This window comes from Nesoenas mayeri (assembly GCF_963082525.1).
Source record: "Nesoenas mayeri genome assembly, chromosome: Z".
Classification (NCBI taxonomy): Eukaryota; Metazoa; Chordata; class Aves; order Columbiformes; family Columbidae; genus Nesoenas; species Nesoenas mayeri.
This window is the reverse complement of record NC_137542.1, coordinates 3,370,302-3,390,837: the sequence shown is the minus strand read 5'-3', so window position 1 is coordinate 3,390,837 and position 20,536 is coordinate 3,370,302. Positions and strand designations below refer to the sequence as shown.

The window sequence follows — 20,536 nt, the reverse complement described above, 5'->3', positions numbered from 1 at the left end:
TAACTTCAGAAGCAAAGCTGCTTTTTTTTTTCTTTACAAATGGATAAAGCATACTTATAAGTCTTTCTTAATTAATTTGATTCTTTGCAGGTAATTGTTTCTTTTCATAATTTATTAATAAAATTCATCAGTATTCTGATGTCCTTCACGCAGGTGCAGATTTACTTGCCAAGTAGAATTATCACTTAAAAAACCCTCTTGCCTTCCTTTCCCAGGGTCAGCGTGGAAAATCAAATACTGAAATACGGGTTTACTACTTGTGAAATAATTATTTTAGAAAATGATGATCCTGGAGGAGTATTCGAATTTTCTCCTTCTTCCAGAGGTCCTTACAGTATCAAGGTAGCTGAGTTATTTCTCTTAATCATTACAGACAACTTAGTTTAAGCGCAGTGGTAGAGAAATAAGCTGGATTTTCTTTTTTGCAGGAAGGGGAGTCAGTCGAACTGCAGATTGTCCGCAGCAGAGGAAGCCTTGTCAGGCAGTTTCTGCGCTACACTGTAGAACCAAGGGACAATAATGAGTTTTATGGAAGCACAGGAATTCTGGAGTTTAAACCTGGTGAGAGAGAGATCTTAATTACTCTTCTGACAAGGATGGATGGGATTCCAGAGGTAAAAATTACTATTCTTCTGTCTTCAGATTGTATTTGTTTAGACATATTAATATGTCATTTATCAAAACATAGGCAAATATATAACAGCAGAACCAGTGTGTGATGACTTTTCTCCAGAATGTCTTTCCAGCCTCCAAACCACAAATGCCTGGATAAATAGCAGGTGTATTTGGGTTCAGTAGTCCTCAGTGATTTTTTTTCTGTGAATGTAAACAGTTATGCTTTGAATCCATGTAAGTTTTTAACGTCCATGACATTCTGTAGATTAGACTATTATAGTTTAACTGAAGAACCATTTTCCTTTCTTTTTCCTGGTAATCAACTGCTAGCTTCACTCAGTGCTCTCCAGTCTAGACTAATATCTGCCTTATGGATACGTAGACACAATACTTGTTTTAGTGTTCCTTGAATCATTAACTATGAACTTTTTTCAAGAAACATATAACGACAAAGTCCCTTTAGATTAATAAAACAAGTTGTTACATTCTTTCTAAATTAGTGTGCTGTTAATGGTTTTAAAAACTTTGCTTTCCCTGTTACAAAGCCAGAAATTATAATAAACCCTTAGCTTTCAGGGAGAATTACAAATATATATTGTGATAGTGAATTGATGTGATTCTAAGTTAAGTACACAAAGTTAATTCATATCTGCAATGAATTTTGGAGAAAATGGTCCTATCAGAGACAGAAATATCTAATTGTTTTTGTGTTCTGATGGCAAAGTACCAGCACACTGTGCATGTAGCAAGTGTGTGTGATTTTCTTCTGTTTAAACTTGTATCTCTTTCTGCCTGACTAGGGACTGTGTGTGTTTGCCCATCTGTTTTGGATATGAATACTGAACACGTATTTTTATTCTGAACTGAGTTTCCCTCTTCCAGCTGGATGAGCTCTATTCTGTGGTACTCAGTAGCTACAGCGAAATGCCAGGCAAGATGGGGAATGCCACAACAGTCAATATAACCATTCTGAAGAATGATGATCCACATGGTGTCATTCAGTTTCTACCTGGCGAACTGTCAGTAACAATAAAGGAAAGTAAAGGAGAAATCATCTACACTGGTAATTCTTTTGTTATTAGAGTTCATCTGCTCTCTGCCCCTGCAAGGCTGCTGCTCCCCATTCACATTTCTAGGACAAAATCTGACTTAAGTCTCCGCTCAGGTCTAGAGTGGTTCAGTGCCAGCAAGATAAGCAGTGGAGCAGGATGGGCTTGGAAAACCAGAGGGACCCATCCAGTAAAGAAATGGCTCGAAAATATTCCGGACAGGAGGGATGCAGTGTTGATGTATGTGCAAAGTGCAAGCTGGAGGTAGTAGCTCCAGGAGTAGGTAGTAGCACGAAGAGTAGGGTGCTATGTGAGAGAAGTATAGCAGTAAATCCTCATATGGGTGACTTCAACTGATCTGTTTCTATTCAATTATCAAGTGCTTTTACAGGCAAAAACTAGCAAATTTGAACTGTTTTCGTGGTGAATCTTTGTATGTCCTTTCAGTAGTGCTTTCATGTATTATTAGTTTTGCAATAAGTGAATTTGCATGTAATTTCTTTTTTCTTTGTTTCAGTTTTGCTGACCTTCTTCTTTTTGATTTGTATTGTTCTGAAGATGCACACTGACTGTATATATTTGCGTTTTTAGCTGCTTACAGCGTTGTACGGAACCAAGGGAACTATGGCAATGTTAGTGTGTCTTGGGTTGTTGACCCAGCATGTACCAATGACATCTATCCAGAACAAGGGACTGTTTTCTTTGATAATCTGGAGTTTTCAAAAAATATCACCATTTACTCACTGCCAGATGAGGTAAACATTTTTACAGGATTTTTGTGTGAGTATTTGGGACAAAGAATAAAATACTTAGGTAAAACTCTGATTGCTTCAGCAAATCATAAAAGAATTTGAGAAGCTGTGTGTACCTCTAAAAAAAAAGTTCCAAGCTCAGAGTAATTGAATGTGGTTAAATTAAAGAAAAGTTCATTTGAATAAAACCATTGTTTTGATAGCAGGTATCCTAATTTTTATTTTTCATGTTGATATATTAGAAGTAATATGAGAAATGATTGGAATAAGTAATAATAAATAAATGAAGTTGAAAAAATAAGTTATTTGTATCAGAAGCAAGAAACTGCAAGATAACTTTTGGGTCATCTGTGTAACAGTTAATATGAGGGGACTTATTTAACAGGGATTGTAGGTTGATGATGATTTCTGTGTAACTATATGAACTGTCATTTGTCATCCTCCTTGACACACTTGAAAATCAATAATTAAAAAAAAACCAAAACAAAACACTCAGAAATCTCTGGTGTTCAATCCCTTCAGCTGATCATTTTAATTTCTTCATTGTTTTGTGTGCAAGAAATTGATTTTGTAATACTTTCTCTTTCAGATACCTGAAGAGATGGAAGTATTTGTCATCACCTTAGTCAATGCTACTGGTGGAGCCAGGCTGGGCAATATAACGAGTGCAATTTTACAAATTACAAGGAATGATGATCCCATTTATTTTGCAGGTTAGGTATCTTTGGTTTTAAGTGTAGACTAAATTATTTTTGTCAGCAACACAGACAGTGGGACTGAGTGCACTCTCAGCAAGTTTATTGATGACACCAAGCTCTATGGTGTGGCCAACATGCTGGAGGGAAGGGATGTCAGCCACAGGGACCTGGACAGCCTGGAGAGGTGGGCCCATGTGGACCTCATAAAGATCAAGTGCCAGGTCCTAAACATGGGTCAGGGCAATTCCAAACGCAAATACAGGCTGGGCAGAGAATGGATTGAGAGCAGCCTGGGGAGAAGAGCTTGGGGGTGTTGGTTGATGAGAAGCTCAACATGAGCCATGAATGTGTGTTTGCAGCCCGTAAAACCAATGGTAACCTGGGCTGCAACAAAAGGAGTGTGACCAGCAAGTTTGGGGGGATTCTGCCCCTCTGCTCCGCTCTGGTGAGACCCCCCTGCAGTGCTGGTCCAGCTCTGGGTCCTCAGCACAGGACACACATGGACCTGCTGGAGAGGGGCCAGAGGAGCCACAGGAATGACCTGAGGCTGGAACAGCTCTGCTGGGGGACAGGCTGAGAGAGTTGGGCTGTTCAGCTGGAGAAGAGAAGCTCCGGGGAGACCTTCCAGCAGCCTTCCAGCGCCTAAATCAGACCTACGAGAAAGCTGGAGGCGTTTTACAAGGGCATGTAGTGATAGCACAAGGGATGATGGCTTTAAACTAAAGGAGGGGAGATTTAGATTAGATATAAGGAAGAAATTATTCCCCATGAGGGAAGAAGACCCTGTCCCAGGTTGGGCAGAGAGGTGTTGGATGCCCCATCCCTGGAGACATCCCAGGCCAGGCTGGATGGGGCTCTGAGCAACCTGAGCTGGTGAAGATGTCCCTGCTCATGACAGAGGTGGCACTGGGGGAGCTGGGAAGGTCTCTTCCAATCCAAACCATTCTGTGATTCTACGGTATACTATCACAAACATATTTAATTGACAAAACAGATTATTGAGAAATCCTAAATCCAATAGAGCTCATATGAAATACTCATGTTTTTATTGTCTTGAATTTGTATTTGTTTCATTCATAACCTCCCCTAATTATCTTTCATTATTCTCTTTGTTGATTCTGGGGTTGGTTAGATGGCTAAGTACAACAATATTGTCTTGTACCTGCAAGTATTTCCATGCTTTTACCACATATGCCTTGTCTTTCACTGAGGAGGAGGATTTTCTTGGGGAGGATCAAGAAAATAGGCCATGTGCCAGGAGCTCAAGCTTGAACTCATGTGGATTTGTTGCTTGTGTATTTTCAGAGCCTGTGACAGTGAGCGTTAAAGAAGGAAGCGTTGCAAACTTCACAGTCGTAAGGAACGGATCTGCTGATGTTGCTGTTGCTGTCCAGTATATTACTGTTAATGGAGACGCAACGGCTGAAGAGGGAGACTTTGTTCCTAGTGGAAAGAGCAGTGTTATTTTGTTTGATGTTGGAGAAAGAGAGCAGGACTTATCTGTGTATATTAATGACGATGACACCCCTGAAACTGATGAAACATTTTATATCTTCCTTATGAATTCTACAGGTAAAAGTAATGATTTGATGCATGTATAGTAGCTCTTCCCTTGCTGCTATTTTTTACCAGGTTGATGTTATCAAAGTCAATATACAAATGCCAAATGTTATATGAATAAGGTGTGCTTTAGCATTTCTATAGGATTACTGTACGCAATGTGTTTGGATTTTCATCCTGAATTGTTTAATTGGAAACAAACATCAAGTGATACAGCTAAAACCTTTCCAGCAAAAAACAACTGGAGTGAAAGTCTCTTTTCAAATGTAAATGCTTCAAATTAGATGAGGTTTTGACTTGACTACAGAAACATGAGGCCAAAGAATGTTAGTACTGCAACAGTATTAAGGAAAAAGGGATACTTCTAGACTTTTTGTCATGCTCCAGTGTATACAACACAACGGACTGTTTTTTCTAAAAACAAACAGAACTGCCTTATTTTAGAGAAAAACATGTAAATTGGTCTCTGTTTTATTTTTGTAGTAGGATAATGTATGCATATCTTTTTTTTTTCAGACTAACATGATAGTTTTACAAGGCTTAATCTGCAGAAAAATGTGTGTTAGAAATTACTCAGTGTACCACCAGTAGAGGATAGTTTTACTATCTTAGAAATAACACTGTTTGTATATATATATATATATATATATATGTAGGAGAGAGACATATGTATTTATATATCTCTATAGACATATGTATATATAGATATACACATATGTGTGTATATATATATATATATATTTTTTTTTTTTTTAAGAGAAGTTTCCTCTTAGCTGGAAATGATACAAATTTATTCAGCATATTTCTATTTTTGAAATAGGTGTCTTCTAGAATAAGTCATCAGTGCATTGTAATGTTGATGAGAAAATTTAAATTAAAGATAAGAAACAGGTAAATTTGCCTGGGTTCTGCCTGCTTAATAAAGACTGTCCCCCTGCCTAACCCTGCCAAAACTCAAAGAGGTAGTGAGAAAGTCATTTACCACTGTGTTAGCAAATTTTAATGATTTACTGTCCTTCAGGTGTTATTTTTCTTTAGATGAGAGGTCATAACAGGCTGTGAACAGGCTGCATATCTTTACAATGCAAACCAAAACTGAATTGAATAATCCATCAAAACAAGGACTAAGACTGTAATTTAATAAAGAAGCGGAAAACTATCACAATTAACCATCAGACTTTACCTTCACATTATATTGTGTTGTAGATTCACAAAATAAAATGCCTACCAGGTATTCCATCGAAGATAAGGAAATCTAAAATTGGATTTCTTCATTTAGATGTACATACTAAGTGTCTTAGCCCTCATTGCAGTCTTTAATTATCTGATTCACCATCAATGAGATTAAGAAAGTGTGTCAGACTACACAAAAGTGGCCATCCTGTGGCTGGCCTATGAGTTGCTCACAGGCTTTATTAATCTTGAGCTGAATCCTGCCCTAGACATTGGTAGCAGGCAGCCAGAGAATTATTGGGGAAATTTTAGCAATTATTTGAGCATAAGGTAGTTTATGAGTTTCTGGAGGTCAGCTTGCATTCACCCTGATACTCAGGTCTCCTGCAGAGCACCAGAACATTTCCTCATGGAAAGGATCGAAGAAAACCATTCTTCTCTCTTGTTAAATATTCCCTTTGGTGATTTCTTTCTACTTCTCTCTACTGTTATTTCCTCTTACTACTCTGTTGGGAACATATAATGGCTTTCCTTCTGGCACACTGGTCCTACAAGAATGGGTGGCTCCAGGCTCCCTTTGTTTCTCAAAGAAGGATCGCAGCATCATGCAGCCTCTCTAGAATCATTAATAATATATAATATTTCTATACGTATTCTTAAAAGAAAAAAAAATGATATGTTGCATATATTTGCTTTGATTATTACATCTCTCTTGAAAATTGTGTTGAACTGTTGCACCTCAGAGAACATATAGGTAGAGGTATATGAAGGTAAAGCAGTGAACATATTTTTTAGTTTGGAACAAAAGCTTGTATAATGCTCTTAAATAGTGTGAAAAATAGGATGGAGGTGTAAACATAATGTATGTCTATGGACATATGAAGAGTGCTGGAATACCCCTACAGTGCTAAAATAAGCACAGAAATCCTACTGTCTTTCCCTCTACTTCACAGGAATCTTATGTTTTTTCCTTCCAGACAGGCTGTGATATGGATATGAATAAACTCTTAGACTGTTCTTGTATTCCATTTAAGTGCAATATTTCAATTCTAGGCCTAAAGAAGAGCTGGAGGCCTTGAATACACATTTTTTTTTCTTTTGACAACCAATTGATCAAACATGAAGTACTACCTCTCACACAATACTTTCTGCTCAAAATGACATCTTCTCAGGTCAAGTCACATGTATTTTTTCCTGCAGGTCTTCTGTTTTGCTCTCTGCATGAGATACTACTTAAGTATTTTTACTCTGATTTGCCCCTTAGTGAATATATCAAATATTGGTTTTCACTGATTGTTTTATTGCTGTTCGTTTCTTTGTGTGCATAAAAGCCGTTGATGTGAGAAGGAACCACCTTTGGTTTTAGAGTTACATCAATTTCTGAATTTTGATAAAATTCATCACCCTCTTTTTAGGGGACACTGTCATCTTTAAGGCTGGCGTGGCTACAGTTATTATTGAAGCAAATGATGATCCTAATGGAATTTTCTCCCTGGAGACTTTAGAGAAGCAAGTGGAAGAAGGGAAAAGTAACAATTTTTTGTAAGTAACTTTAAAACAGTACTTGACACATTTTTTGAACTGATGCAGATGGTACATTGTGAATAGAACTTTCATGTAATCCTGTATGAATTTGCATTGATAAAAATGTGTTAAAGGAAAATAGCTTTACTAAATTTTGGACTAAATGATTTGTGAACATGTTGAAGGCATCAACTGTTTTATTTTCGAGTAGACTGTGCATATTAAAATGTATACATAAATGAATGTGAAAATGTAAATAAAGAAGACTACTACATTGCTGTTTTGTTATATTCTCAGTATACTTTAGATACAGAGGAGTCTTGATGATTGAGCAGAATATGACCTGGACAAACTGAGAAGAAAAAGTCTTCTCAAAATACAGCTAAAAATGACTATGTGGTTGTTCTTTTTACAACCTAAATTGAAGCCTTCCTCTACAAACAACTTATATTACTGTATTTTTTCTGATAGTTTGTTTTTCTCCTATCTGTTGATAACAGATGGAAGTCTATACTCAAAGTCTTCTAGACTGAAAATATTCTTCCCTAGTCTGAACTCTGAAAGTATTTTCCTTCCAGCCACTGGGAGGTATTCAAGAATAGGAAGGGTTAATAAATGAATTTGCCTGGCATCTTTACTTGTTATGTTCCATAAAGTCAGGATGAGGTTATAATTTGACAGAGATACTGTTTTTTTTTTTTTTATTAGAAAACCTCTAGACAGGATATAAAGAGAAGTTAGATCACAATAAAGGTGATAGTGTGAATAGTTAGGGATATTTGTTTATTTTTTATATTTTTGTTTGTTTAAGTACTATAAGCAGCTACTTATGAGTGTGAATTAGGCCTTTATGCTTGTGTTAAATATCTAAAGAACGGAAAACCTGGAGAAAAGAGGATGTTAAATACATTGTGTCTTTTGTTTTGTTATGCTTGTCCTTTATAATCTTATTTGCAGGATAAATCTTTTTGATTTGATGTGGTGAAGAATGATAATTTGAACTAAACATGTTTATATACAAATTCTTTATGGAAGCACATGATACCAAGATCACCAACATCTAACAACCTTGCTCAGTCCTCACTGATGGAATAGATTTACTAGATTTACCAGTTAGCCATACAAAAAATAAAATCTTGCTTTCATTTACTACATCCTTAATCTGGAATACCCACAAATTTCTGAAGGACTTAGACCATAACCCAAATTTAATACCAATATAAGAAAAACTTTAAGGAGGTTTGGTGGCTAAAGGGAGAAATGTTTGTGGTTAAATGTAGATGAGTCGCTTTCGTGTCTAAGTTGGCCAGTTATATAAATTTTTAATGTTACATTGCAGAACTATTATACATTCATATTTATTATTTACATAATAGAAGTGGAAGACAAACTAATGTTTACCATAACAGTACTACTTTGCATGGACCTGCATTGGTTATGTTTTTTCTAAACTACCTATGGGATACACAGGAGTAGAATTACATTGTGAAATTGTGGACCTTCGAAGAGGATTGTATTATTGTTCGTGGTTGTATTTATTGATAGTGGTTATATAGAACATCGTATGTTATTTTTCACGGTAAGCAAGGTTAGTGTAATCGTGTTTTTCTCTTGCTAATGAATGCTGATGTATACCTGCCAAGACATTCACTCTTTCTGTATCTCCGAACAGGGTTTTGAGACACAGAGGACACTTTGGCAATGTCTCTTTGACCTGGCAGCTGTTTGACAATGACTCTGCGCTGAGGCCAGGAGAAGAGTTCTATGAAACTTACGGGACTGTGTGCTTCATGGATGGTGAAGGATCAAAGCCAATCACACTCCGTGCTGTTTCAGATAAAATTCCTGAATTCAATGAATTTTATGTTCTAAAGTTGGTGAACGCTTCAGGTATTGTCTTCCATATCACCATTCCCTTCTTCTCTGCTTGAAAATAATTATGTTCAATGAATCAAAAAGAGACCAGCTCTGGAAAGAGCTTTGCCTTGAATCATGTCTTGATATCCTATAATTTTCTGGTAAGCTTTTAGGTTTTGTTTTTCACTTAGATATTCAAATATATGAATGCAGTTATTCAGTTCCTGAATTACTGTTGTACACATTTTGATGATCTGACCTTTAAAAAGGATGTCTCTTCATGCAGTTGAAGAAAAAATAAATCTATTAAAGGCTATGCGTGTCTACTGTAGTGGAGGTTGGTCGGTTTGCTTGCTTTTTTCTAGAGTAGGTAAAATGCTTATAGTTACCGCTTCATATGACTTAAATTACAACTACTACAGGTCTCATACTGAGCAGAGTTCCAAATCTCCTGGACTCCTCCCACCTCAGTATTATTTTTGGTCTTCTGTGTCCAGATACAACTGAAAATATGTGTTAACCTTTCCTGTAAGTGAAATCCATATGTGTGTATGGAAGATTTTCTACTTATAATAGGTAGATCACTGCACACTTTGAACATGAAGGTTTACCATTCTAATGGCAGGAGCTGACGGCAGCTTTAATACACGACTGGTTACTGATTTTGCAAGATATCTCTGCTTCTATTTCAGAGGCAATGGGCCAAATTTTGCCATTCCATGTTGTGCAAGTCTTGGGGCAATATAAGAACTGAATTTGGCCCCATGTTTGTCAAATGAATCAAAGGTAACCTGTCTCACTGACTAATTCAGAAAAACTAGAGATGATCTTGTTTTAGCTGAAAGAAGAATGTGTGTTCTGCAGTTGAAAAACAACATACTGCTTTGTTTTCTGTGAAAATTATCACAATAGTGTTTCGAAAACATTACAGGTAAATTATGTTATTATTAAATCAGAACATTTTCTAAGAGGTCAAAGGCTCTTAAAGAAGGTTTAAGCCTTTTTAGAAACATATTTAGTTAAGAAAACTTTAAGTACTTAGTAACTTATTTCAAACTCTTGGGTTGGAAACCGACCATTAAGGTTTGCTCTAACTTCCATGTATAGGTGGTTCTCCTGGTCCTGGTGGTCAGTTATCTGAAACAAACCTTGCTGTGACCGTGATGATCCCGTTCAATGACGACCCTTTTGGAGTCTTTGTTATCGATCCGGTGAGCCAGGACAGAGAGATAGTGGAAGATGTTCTTTCTGAAGATGATCTTTCCTATATTACAGACTTCACCATCTGGAGACAGCAAGGCACCTTTGGTGTTGTTCGGTTAGGGTGGGAAATACTGTCCAGTACATTCCAAGATGGGCTACCATCAATGATTGACTTTTTGTTGCTGGGATCGTTTCCAAGTTCAGTACAATCCCAGCCTCACATGAGGCGACACCACAGTGGAACAGACGCTTTGTATTTTAGTGGAAAAGAGGATGCGTTTGGGATTATTGGTCCGGAATACCCGTACAATGGAAATACTGCAGCAACTAATTTTACATTTTCAGCATGGTTAATTCCTAACATCAGTACTGATGGTTACATCATTGAAAAGGACGATGATAATGGGACCTTATATTATGGTGTGAAAGTCCAAACAAATGATTCTCATGTTTCTGTAGTGCTTCATTATACAACATTAGGATCCAATATGACATATATGGCTAAAGCAACAGTACTGAAATATCTGGATGAAAATACTTGGCTTCACCTTCTGATTACTCTGGATGAAAGTATAATTGAGTTTTACATGGATGGAATTCCCATTCTGGGAGGAATGAAGAGCCTTAAAGGAGAAGCAATTGCTGATGGTGAGCCAATAACCTGCATTATTTTTCTTTGTAAAGTTCTGCAAGGTATAGAAGAGTCTAGCTCCTTGACAGGTGTACTCAAGATACTGAAATTATTGTATCAGTTTAGTTAATTGAAAAGAATGGATAGAAAATTCTGATGATTTTCAAAACACATATGCAAATTAGAGGTGTGAAAGTTCAAAAAAAATCAGAAATGTATGAAAACTTGGCTTGCAATGGTTTCAAAATAAATCAATAATTTATTTTTATATTTATGTATGCATGAATATCATGTATACATACAGTTATATATCTTTGCAATTCATAATTTCTGTTAATATATACAGCACTGTAGCTGAGAAACGACACTTTCTTCTCAGTTTCTGAAACAAAATACAATAACAATTTTGTTTCTGGTTGTGTATTATTTTAAGCTAAGCCAATACCTTGTAAGCAGTAGATTTTTTCAGGGCATAGATTTACTTAAGTATGTATTTATATGGTATGTTAAAATTATGCATGTAAGTTTAATAGTGTTCCAAGGAACATCATCATGTGTTCTTCAGTTTATGGAACTGGGTAGTCCCAGATGTGTTTTTAGTCATAGGTAACAATTACAGATATTCAATCTGAACTAGCATAGTAGTGACCAGAGAAATATCGGAACAATTCCTTTATAAAGTCAGATATTATGTGGTTGGAATACATTTATATGTATTCTTTCTTCTATTTACCACTTTTCCACATACATTTTTTTTAATTGGAGATCATTGCCATCCTTTTTCCTTTCTTCTCACTTTCAGTTTCACATGCTTTCTTTGATGGGGATAGACAGAGAATGATTATTGAATTCTTAAATGCAGTCTCCTGTTTATAATGAAAGGAGAATTAAAGAAGATACAGTGACATTTGAACATGTATACAACTACATGCATATATGTCCACAAACACAGAGTGATAATAGAGAGGAGACTTCATTAATTGTATAATGTAATATTTTATTTCTACCTCTAAACTTCCAGTAATTTAATTCTGAGAGATAAATTTGCCCTCTGTAACAAGATAGTGCCTCTGCAACTAATAATTTCCATCAGACTTGCAGTACTGTAGCTGAGAAAAGATCTTTTTCCCCCTTCAATTTCTAAAACAAAGATGTGTGAAATGCAATAATGCTTTTGTTGCTAGAAGGATATGTCTGAGTCATTGTAAATTTTCTATATTAGTGGAGATGGCATATACTCTGGAGATACTACAAGTATAAGGTAAGGATTTAATCTCTGTCCATTTAATGTTGGATGCTACACAGTGGTGAGCACAGTAGTGGAGTGTTTCTCACTGTCCTCCTCCTTGTGCCCTGGGACCATTATCAGTTGCTCATCTCTAGAACTCACACTCAGTGTCATATCTATGCCATATCTATTCAAGAGTAGATTTTCTTCCAAATCCAGAAAACAGCTGGAAAGAAGAGAGATCTATGTGTTTTAACACAATAGGAATGAGTATGAGATGCCAGCTTAGAATCCTTGTGAAAACAGTGCTATTATCCTATGATTTGCTGAGTGGGATAATTGTTTGGAAACAGAGATCTGTTAATGTTGTCTTTAAAAGCATTTGGAATTTGGTATACATTTCTGAAGTCCATATTCCCATTGCATTAGGGGTAAAACTTGTGCAGAAGGGATAATGCAGGGATGATGAGTATCATCAGAGTGGATCAACTATCCTAACAGAGAGAGACAACATGGGCGTCTGCTTAGCAAAACAAAAGCTGAGAGGGGTTGCATTTGTGCTCTGCACAGCTCTCTCTGAAGGAATAAGAGATGTTTCAAAGTCTTATAAAAATAAAGGATGGTGGTAATGTGCTGGTAGGGTGAAAGATGTGAACAGTCTAGGATGGAATTGTTTGGCTTTTGATGATCTACCTTTAACATTGAGGCTCAAGGAACCTCCTGATTTTGCATTTCACAGAATCACAGAATCCCAGAATGTCAGGGGTTGGAAGGGGCCTGGAAAGCCCATCCAGTGCAATCCCCCCATGGAGCAGGAACACCCAGATGAGGTTACACAGGAAGGTGTCCAGGCGGGTTGGAATGTCTGCACAGAAGGAGACTCCACAACCCCCCTGGGCAGCCTGGGCCAGGCTCTGCCACCCTCACCCCAAACAAGTTTCTTCTCAACTTTAAGTGGAACCTTTTGTGTTCCAGTTTGTACCCATTGCCCTTTGTTCTATCACTGGTTGTCACCAGAAGAGCCTGGCTCCATCCTCCTGACACTCACCCTTTCCATATTGATCCCCATGAATGAGTCCCCCCTCAGTGTCCTCTTGTCCAGCTCCAGAGCCCCAGCTCCCTCAGCCTTTCCTCACACGGGAGATGCTCCACTCCCTGCAGCATCTTGGTGGCTGCGCTGGACTCTCTGCAGCAGTTCCCTGTCCTGCTGGAACTGAGGGGCCACAACTGGACACAAGATTCCAGGTGTGGTCTCCCCAGGGCAGAGCAGAGGGGAAAGATCAATATAATTCCTAATCCAGCGATAATAAATAGTTTACCATTGATTTGTAACAAGTACAGCTATTCAGTTGCAGATTTATTACTTTGAAGAAATACAATAACTTGAAGAAAATTATAATTTCCTTCTCAGGTCCAGGAACGGTGAGAATCGGAGCAGGAATCAATGGCAGCAGTAGGTACACAGGGCTAATGCAGGATGTAAGGCTTTACGAGCGTAAATTGACCCGAGCAGAGATCTATGAGCTCCATGCAACTCCTGCGAAAAGTGATGTCCACCCTATCTCTGGGTATCTGGAATATCGTCAAGGAGAGACCAATAAATCATTCATTGTGTCCGCAAAGGATGACAAAGAGGAAGAAGGAGAGGAGTTGTTCATCCTAAAGCTCGTTTCTGTGCGTGGCGGAGCTCGAATTTCACAAGAAAACACCACAGCGAGATTAAGAATACAGAAAAGTGATAATGCTAATGGCTTATTTGGTTTCACTGGAGCATGTATTCCTGAGGTAAGTTGTTCATAAGGAAAATAATAAATGAAGTTTTGGACACAGAAAAATGAATGGCAAGACCAACTGACCTGCTCACGGCCTTGATTTCACATTGTTAGCTTTTGTAGTTAAGCAAAGTTTTTCTAAGATTTCGAAATGTGTAAGTTGTTAAGAAAATTGATTTTAGTACATAAACTGAAGAATAAGGCTCAAATTTTTCTAGAGGAACATTTTTCTTTGTTTACTTCTGTCACATTTGAGACTGGGTTATCAATTAAAATATCAGATTTATTTTTTTTTGTGTTCGGAGAGTGGATTGTTACAAAAATTTTAAGTTTGTTTTTCTGTGTTTGAAATAATTTGTCTAAAGTTCGTTCAATGAAACAGTGTGAGGTATATGTCCAAATCATTTGCTGTCATATTGTACGAAATATACATTGCACATTTGGTGTGAATTCACTTGATATCATCTGTGCGTTGGGTTTTTTAAACATTAAATTGTTCTTTGTCCATAGCCACCACATACGCAATACATAAACTTACCTCTTGTTTTGGGAGGATTGAAATAAGTGTAATTAATTTTTACTTCTTTAATCAGTTATGAACGAAAAGGTATAATACCTCTTTATCTTGGTGTTGGATTATTTTGGAGGACAAGTTTCAGAATATTTTCCAGTTTGGGAACTCCCATGACCTTTTAATTACATTCTTTCTAACCAAAGTGCTTATGATGTATTTGAAAGTAACCATCTTGCCTGAGTGATACTGGCTTTCAATTTGGTTCAGTTTTCTTTCTATGTGCCTGCCATATGCTATGATAATAGATTCCTTCAGTTTCAAATGCCACTGGTAATACTGTGATGCCACAGATCATCAGCCAACTGTGAAGCAAAATTAAAAATTTATATGGCATGTTAATTGTTTTGCACTTATCTGTGTCTATTTCACCAGGGAAGCTGGAGCTCTCGGTGATGATGCAGATACACAGCATTGTTTTATCAATAGTTTAATTGCTTTACGTGCATATCTGTCTATTAGGCAGATGAAGGCACATGCAGGAGCTATACTCTGTTATACAGACTATATATATATATATATACTCTGTATATGTGTATATATATATATATATATAATACAGTCTCTATAATGCATAAGATAGCTTTGGCCTTTCAGGCAGTTTTCAAACAAAATTATTACTATTTCAGTTTTATGATGATAATTTTCTAAAATGTATGGTAAGTATCAACACCTATTTTGTTCCAAATATATTAAATTGTTGCTACTGACGTTATGTTCCCTGTGAGAACAGAATTGTTAAGAGGACAGTAGCATACAAAAGCTTTTCCTTAATGAAGGTAGTATAGTTTAATTTTAATTTATTTCCCCCCCATTATGTTTGTAGTTGAGGAAAGGAGAAATCCAAATATTTTTAAAAAGTATTGCTAGCTAGAATTAAAGTAATTGACATGAATGTGAAAGAATATTCTCATATCTTTTTGACATATGCATTTCAAGCATATTAAGTCTGTCTTTGGCGTGTAGTTTGGGCCAACAGATTGTGTCCAAAACAAACAACAGAGTGTAATTATTCTCTTACCTTTGTAGTCCCGTTGCAAATTCCACTAAGATTATTCTGACCACCATCAAGTCAGTTTCAGCTTTCTACCACTCCAAAATGCTGAAAGCAACATGACAGCAATGTTTTACATGACCATTTGTTAGAGAATTCCATGTTTCGCATTTATTGCCTTGGTTTACTCTGACATCATTAACAAACATTTCAATTTCTTTCTTTCTTCCAGACTGCTGAGGAGGGTTCCACTATATCCTGTGTCGTGGAGCGTACAAGGGGAGCCCTGGACTATGTGTATATAAATTACATTATCTCGCAGGTTGATTCCACTGGCATTAATTACTCTATTACCGATTTTTCTAACGGCACCGGCACTATCACATTCCATCCCTGGCAGAGATCAGAGGTAAACCCTACCTTCCTATTAACTATTCATACTGTCCTTTGCAAACCTGCTGGAAAATACCTTCTGAGGGTGCTCGACTGGTTTTCATACTGGAAAGTGTTTCCTTCACGTGCCTTTTGTTATATTTTACAGGGTTTTTTCTGTCTCTGACAGGTAGCAACTGAATGGTAGATGCTTAGAGATCTGTGTTCAGGGGTCACCATCTATGCATGTACATTTGAATACACATAATGTATTGCATGTGTTTGCATCTATATAAATATAGAAAATATTGACTAGATTTAAATATGTGTATGTGTATACTCAGAGCATAGGAAGTCCTGTACTGAAATAATGTATCCAGCTCGTTTTGAAATTGGAAAATGGTCAGGTTTCAATCTGAGGTTTGTAACTCGGATTTACTTCCACATCAATTAAATAGACAGCAGTAAAGTTCACTGCTGTAATCAAGTGCTCTTGCAACTGCTTTTGGCCATGCTCTGTCCCTTTTTCTTAATCTGTTTCTATGAATTCAGTCCTGACCCATAGTACGAGAATTTCACATGTATTTTAAGAAGAGCTGCGAGACCAAAATACAGTAGAAAGTTCACGGTTGTTTTCTATTAGCGTTCATAAAATAGAAAGGGTGAATTGTTGGTAGAAAGCGACACTTGTTTTCACTTTTGTCGCTCTGCCAAAGTCAGTATGGACTGATTGAAACTCACTGACACCATTTGAAGGAAATCAGTGGCTCCACTAGAACTGGGGATCAGGTCCCAGTTAAACAGTGTGAGTGGTCAGAGCTTGGCAAAAACTTGTGATATCTCAAAATAGTTGGTTCACATCGCTGTTCGTTCAGCTGTACTTCTCCATTGAATTTTCTTCTATATGTTTGTCTAATCATATCACAATATACAGAATGCTGGAATCGTCTGAGGTGAATATGTTAGCCTGTGCAGAGCAGGTTATATTAATTAGAAGTATGATCTGCAATCTCAAGTGTCAGGTGACATAAAAAGCTTGCTTTCTTTGCTGTCAAAATTGGATTACTCACTAATGTCTTTTCAGAAGCACAATTTCTCCAAGATTTTGAAATCTACCAGATATTGCACTTTCAATAAACACAGTTTATGATTATCTTAAGATATAATAATAACATATTGCTTGGTGAAGCACTTAGGAAAATATGCCTTAATTTCTGGCAGTTTGGTAACGTTCTTTTTGGAATACATATTCTAAACATGAAATATTATCCTAGAAGTTAGGTTAAATTATGTGCAAAGCAAAAGTGTTGTCTTCATTACTTTGAGAACTACACAGCAGATAGAGCTGACTGACTAATCAAGAATTTGTCAAGTTAGGCAAGGTTGTGAAACTCGTAAGTAATGTCTGCTGCACAGTTTGATTTCTTCATGATTTGATCCTTCTCTAGGTCTTAAATTTGCATGTTATTGATGATGACATTCCGGAGCTAAATGAATATTTCCGTGTGACATTAGTCTCTGCAGTGTCTGGAGATGGAAAACTAGGCTCAACTCCTACCAGTGGAGCAAGTATAGATCCAGAAAAGGAAACTACTGATATCAGCATCAAAGCCAGTGACCACCCATATGGTAATGATGATGGAGATGATACAGTCTTCTGGTAGAGAATTTCCAGTTGTAACTCAACAGATAAAATTTTGGTTAGCCTTGGTAGTTGGGGAAGAAATGCCAAGTGTTTCACTTGATCTATATTGAGATTAATTCATAATTTCTATAGAAGAGTGAAAGCTGAGTTACTTATTCTTGAGGATTTAACCAAAAGACATCAAAGCTTCCATGACCAAACAGGCACTGATTCCGTTCTGACAGCAAATAAAGGTTACATGTTCATCCTGTGCAAGTTTTTCTCAGGTGAGAATTCCTGACAAAGCGAGACAGTTCTGTATGCTTATTATATCAATAAGTACCAAACACTATGACATATTGAGCCTCTTTTGGGAAGAGCTGAATTCATTATTGTGCTGTGGCTTTATCAAGACTGATACCAGTGAGAGAAGGCAAGGTACGAAACACACCCCAGGAAGTAATAAAATTGAGGCCTAGGGACATATCAATAATCAATTTTTAAGTTCAGAAATGTCATAAAATATAAATATAATATGTCATTTGGTTTCAGTTTATTTTCATTATGTAAATTCAGTGAGAGAAGCCATGTAAATAGTACTTCTTGTCTGCCAGGTCTGCTACAGTTCTATGTGGGACCACCTCCTCAGCCAGGTGACAAAATGATTCTGCCAGCCTCTGCTGTGCCCCATATTACAGTTAAAGAAGAAGTTGGACACATCACATTACTGGTAGTTCGTGCACAAGGCCTTCTTGGAACAGTTCTGGTGGAATACAGAACAGTGCCGCTTACAGCCTCCAGCCCTAAAGATTACCAGGTATGGCCATTGCTAAGGTGTGTAATTATTTTAGAGTTTAATCAGAGTTATTTGTCTTTTGGATAAACTTTAATTTAACTATTTTAGCCCAGATATGATTCTCTTCACAGAAACACTTTGTTTTATATAGTGATGTGACGAATGTGTAATACGTACCTTAAAGTATATATATCATGATGTGACTTTTACCTCCTTTCTGTGCAGTATGTTGTATTTCCTCTGGTTTCGTGTTTTTTTCCTTATTAAAATTGTCAATGCAGCAACGGATATTTGCTGAGTAAATCAAACTCTAGGTGAGCATTCACATGCGTGTGCGGGTTAAGATTATGTTTGTACATACTAGGATTTGTAAATGTTCAACAAAACAACCTGTACGTACCTGTGTCTGCTTGTTTGGCAGGTATTTGTGCAGAAAAATGTAGATGAATGCAGATGCTGAGAATTATGTGAATTTAGATGCCTTTTTCTCACAAGAAAGATTCAGCAGATTTTCTTTTTTTAGGTGAAGAAAAGTAGATGTTTTGACAAAGACAAACAAAACCAAGGTTCTGTTTCTTTTTTCATATGCGTGAAAACATTAGACTGTGAAGAGCTTTCATATTGCAGGCTGTTGTGGGCACACTGGAATTTCAACCGGGAGAAAGATACAAGTACATTACTGTTAACATCACTGATAATTCTATTCCTGAATTAGAAAAGACTTTTAAAGTGGAGCTGTTGAACCCAGAGGGAGGAGGTAAGGCCCATATATCATTGTGTTCTTGGGTTTTCATGATCTCTATTCATCCATTAAAATCTTAGCTTTCTTAGGTGTACTATTTCCATGTTATTTCTAAAGATAAATGCTTCCACATCCCCCAGACAGCTGTAATTTTTCTTAGGAAAGAGCTGATCTTCAGATATTTTGTTAATCATTGCTGGAAACCTCCAGATCCGAAATAAAGTGTATTATTAGCATGCATTATGTCATGTAAAGGCAATTGCGGGTTTTCACTTTATGTAGCTTCATGGTTGGTAATGAGAATTAAAATAAAGTAACAAATACATTAATTTCAATTTAGAAAGAAATTTCTATATTTTAAAAATATTTAAGGATAACTAGCCAAGGTGGTTTTTTTTTTCTCTGCCATTTGAGTGAAATCAGAGGAATTGCAACACAGTGGCTCATAACATATTGAATGAGATCACAGCAGTAGGAGACTGTGGAAACTGGGACAAGAACAATACTGAAAGGAAATCTTGCTGTAAGATATTAGTTCCCCTGCCACATAAAGCCACTTACAGATTTTTTTTTCCACTGGAAAAAAAATTTAGGGGATATAGTAAACCTAGTTTGAGGAAAAAAAGTAATTAGAAAGATTGGCAGCCATAATGTGATGTTTTTAAAGCAATCTAGAAAGGCAAGTGTGGTACCATCTGGGAAGTTGTATCGTTCTACCTTGAATGAATCCATCTTTCTGCTGTGATTTTATCTGTTTATATGGTGCAGTGTGGCCCTAGTGGTGCTTTTCATAAAAGCTTCAGACCTTTTGTGCATGTGGACTTCTTGTTGAAATCGTTCTTATGTTAAAAATAACCTAACTTTCCTCTTTACATATTTTTTTGTCAGAGAACTTACAGCTAACTTTAGTAATTCACTGGACAAATACCCTCTTAACACAAATCCTGATTTTGGCTTTTCCAATACAATCTCAAGTGAAAAATTTAGGGTAAAGTTTCCATTAGTTAAGCTTTCTGCACATTTTTCCAACTTTATGACATGTTTTAACTTTGTAAGAAAATATTATAATAGCAGAGATTGGGGGTTTGTTTGTTTTAATTCGTATTTCCAATTTATACATGATAAACCTCATTTAGGAGTGATAAAGGGGAATTAGAAAGAAGGGACACAAAGATAAAGAAAGAAAGAAAAGAGAAAATAGGTGTTTTCTTTCCTTCTGACCTCCCATTGCTATTTCCAATGTCATAAATTAAATAAGAGGTGACATATAGAGTACTTTTTCTGGCTTTTATCAGAAATCCTGTATACTTTCACATCCAAAATTGATGCTTTCCTAGAATACTTCCTGCTCTTTTGTGTTGTCTGGAAATATTTA

The 20,536-nt window shown here is 36.7% G+C and overlaps 1 protein-coding gene across 1 annotated transcript in view; it reads left to right on the top strand.

Annotated features, from left to right (window-relative positions):
* The window catches only part of ADGRV1 (adhesion G protein-coupled receptor V1), a gene marked incomplete at both ends in the record, with an annotated part of 263,072 nt that overhangs the window by 25,480 nt on the left and 217,056 nt on the right, over positions 1 to 20,536 (top strand). The window contains 14 exons of the mRNA XM_080362309.1: positions 216 to 342; positions 429 to 614; positions 1,498 to 1,678; positions 2,256 to 2,419; positions 3,006 to 3,129; positions 4,420 to 4,686; positions 7,263 to 7,389; positions 9,044 to 9,261; positions 10,336 to 11,079; positions 13,702 to 14,075; positions 15,860 to 16,036; positions 17,448 to 17,628; positions 18,238 to 18,440; positions 19,047 to 19,176. Of these exons, the coding sequence (XP_080218435.1) occupies positions 216 to 342; positions 429 to 614; positions 1,498 to 1,678; positions 2,256 to 2,419; positions 3,006 to 3,129; positions 4,420 to 4,686; positions 7,263 to 7,389; positions 9,044 to 9,261; positions 10,336 to 11,079; positions 13,702 to 14,075; positions 15,860 to 16,036; positions 17,448 to 17,628; positions 18,238 to 18,440; positions 19,047 to 19,176 (3,203 nt within the window). The remainder of the gene's footprint in view (positions 1 to 215; positions 343 to 428; positions 615 to 1,497; positions 1,679 to 2,255; positions 2,420 to 3,005; positions 3,130 to 4,419; positions 4,687 to 7,262; positions 7,390 to 9,043; positions 9,262 to 10,335; positions 11,080 to 13,701; positions 14,076 to 15,859; positions 16,037 to 17,447; positions 17,629 to 18,237; positions 18,441 to 19,046; positions 19,177 to 20,536) is intronic.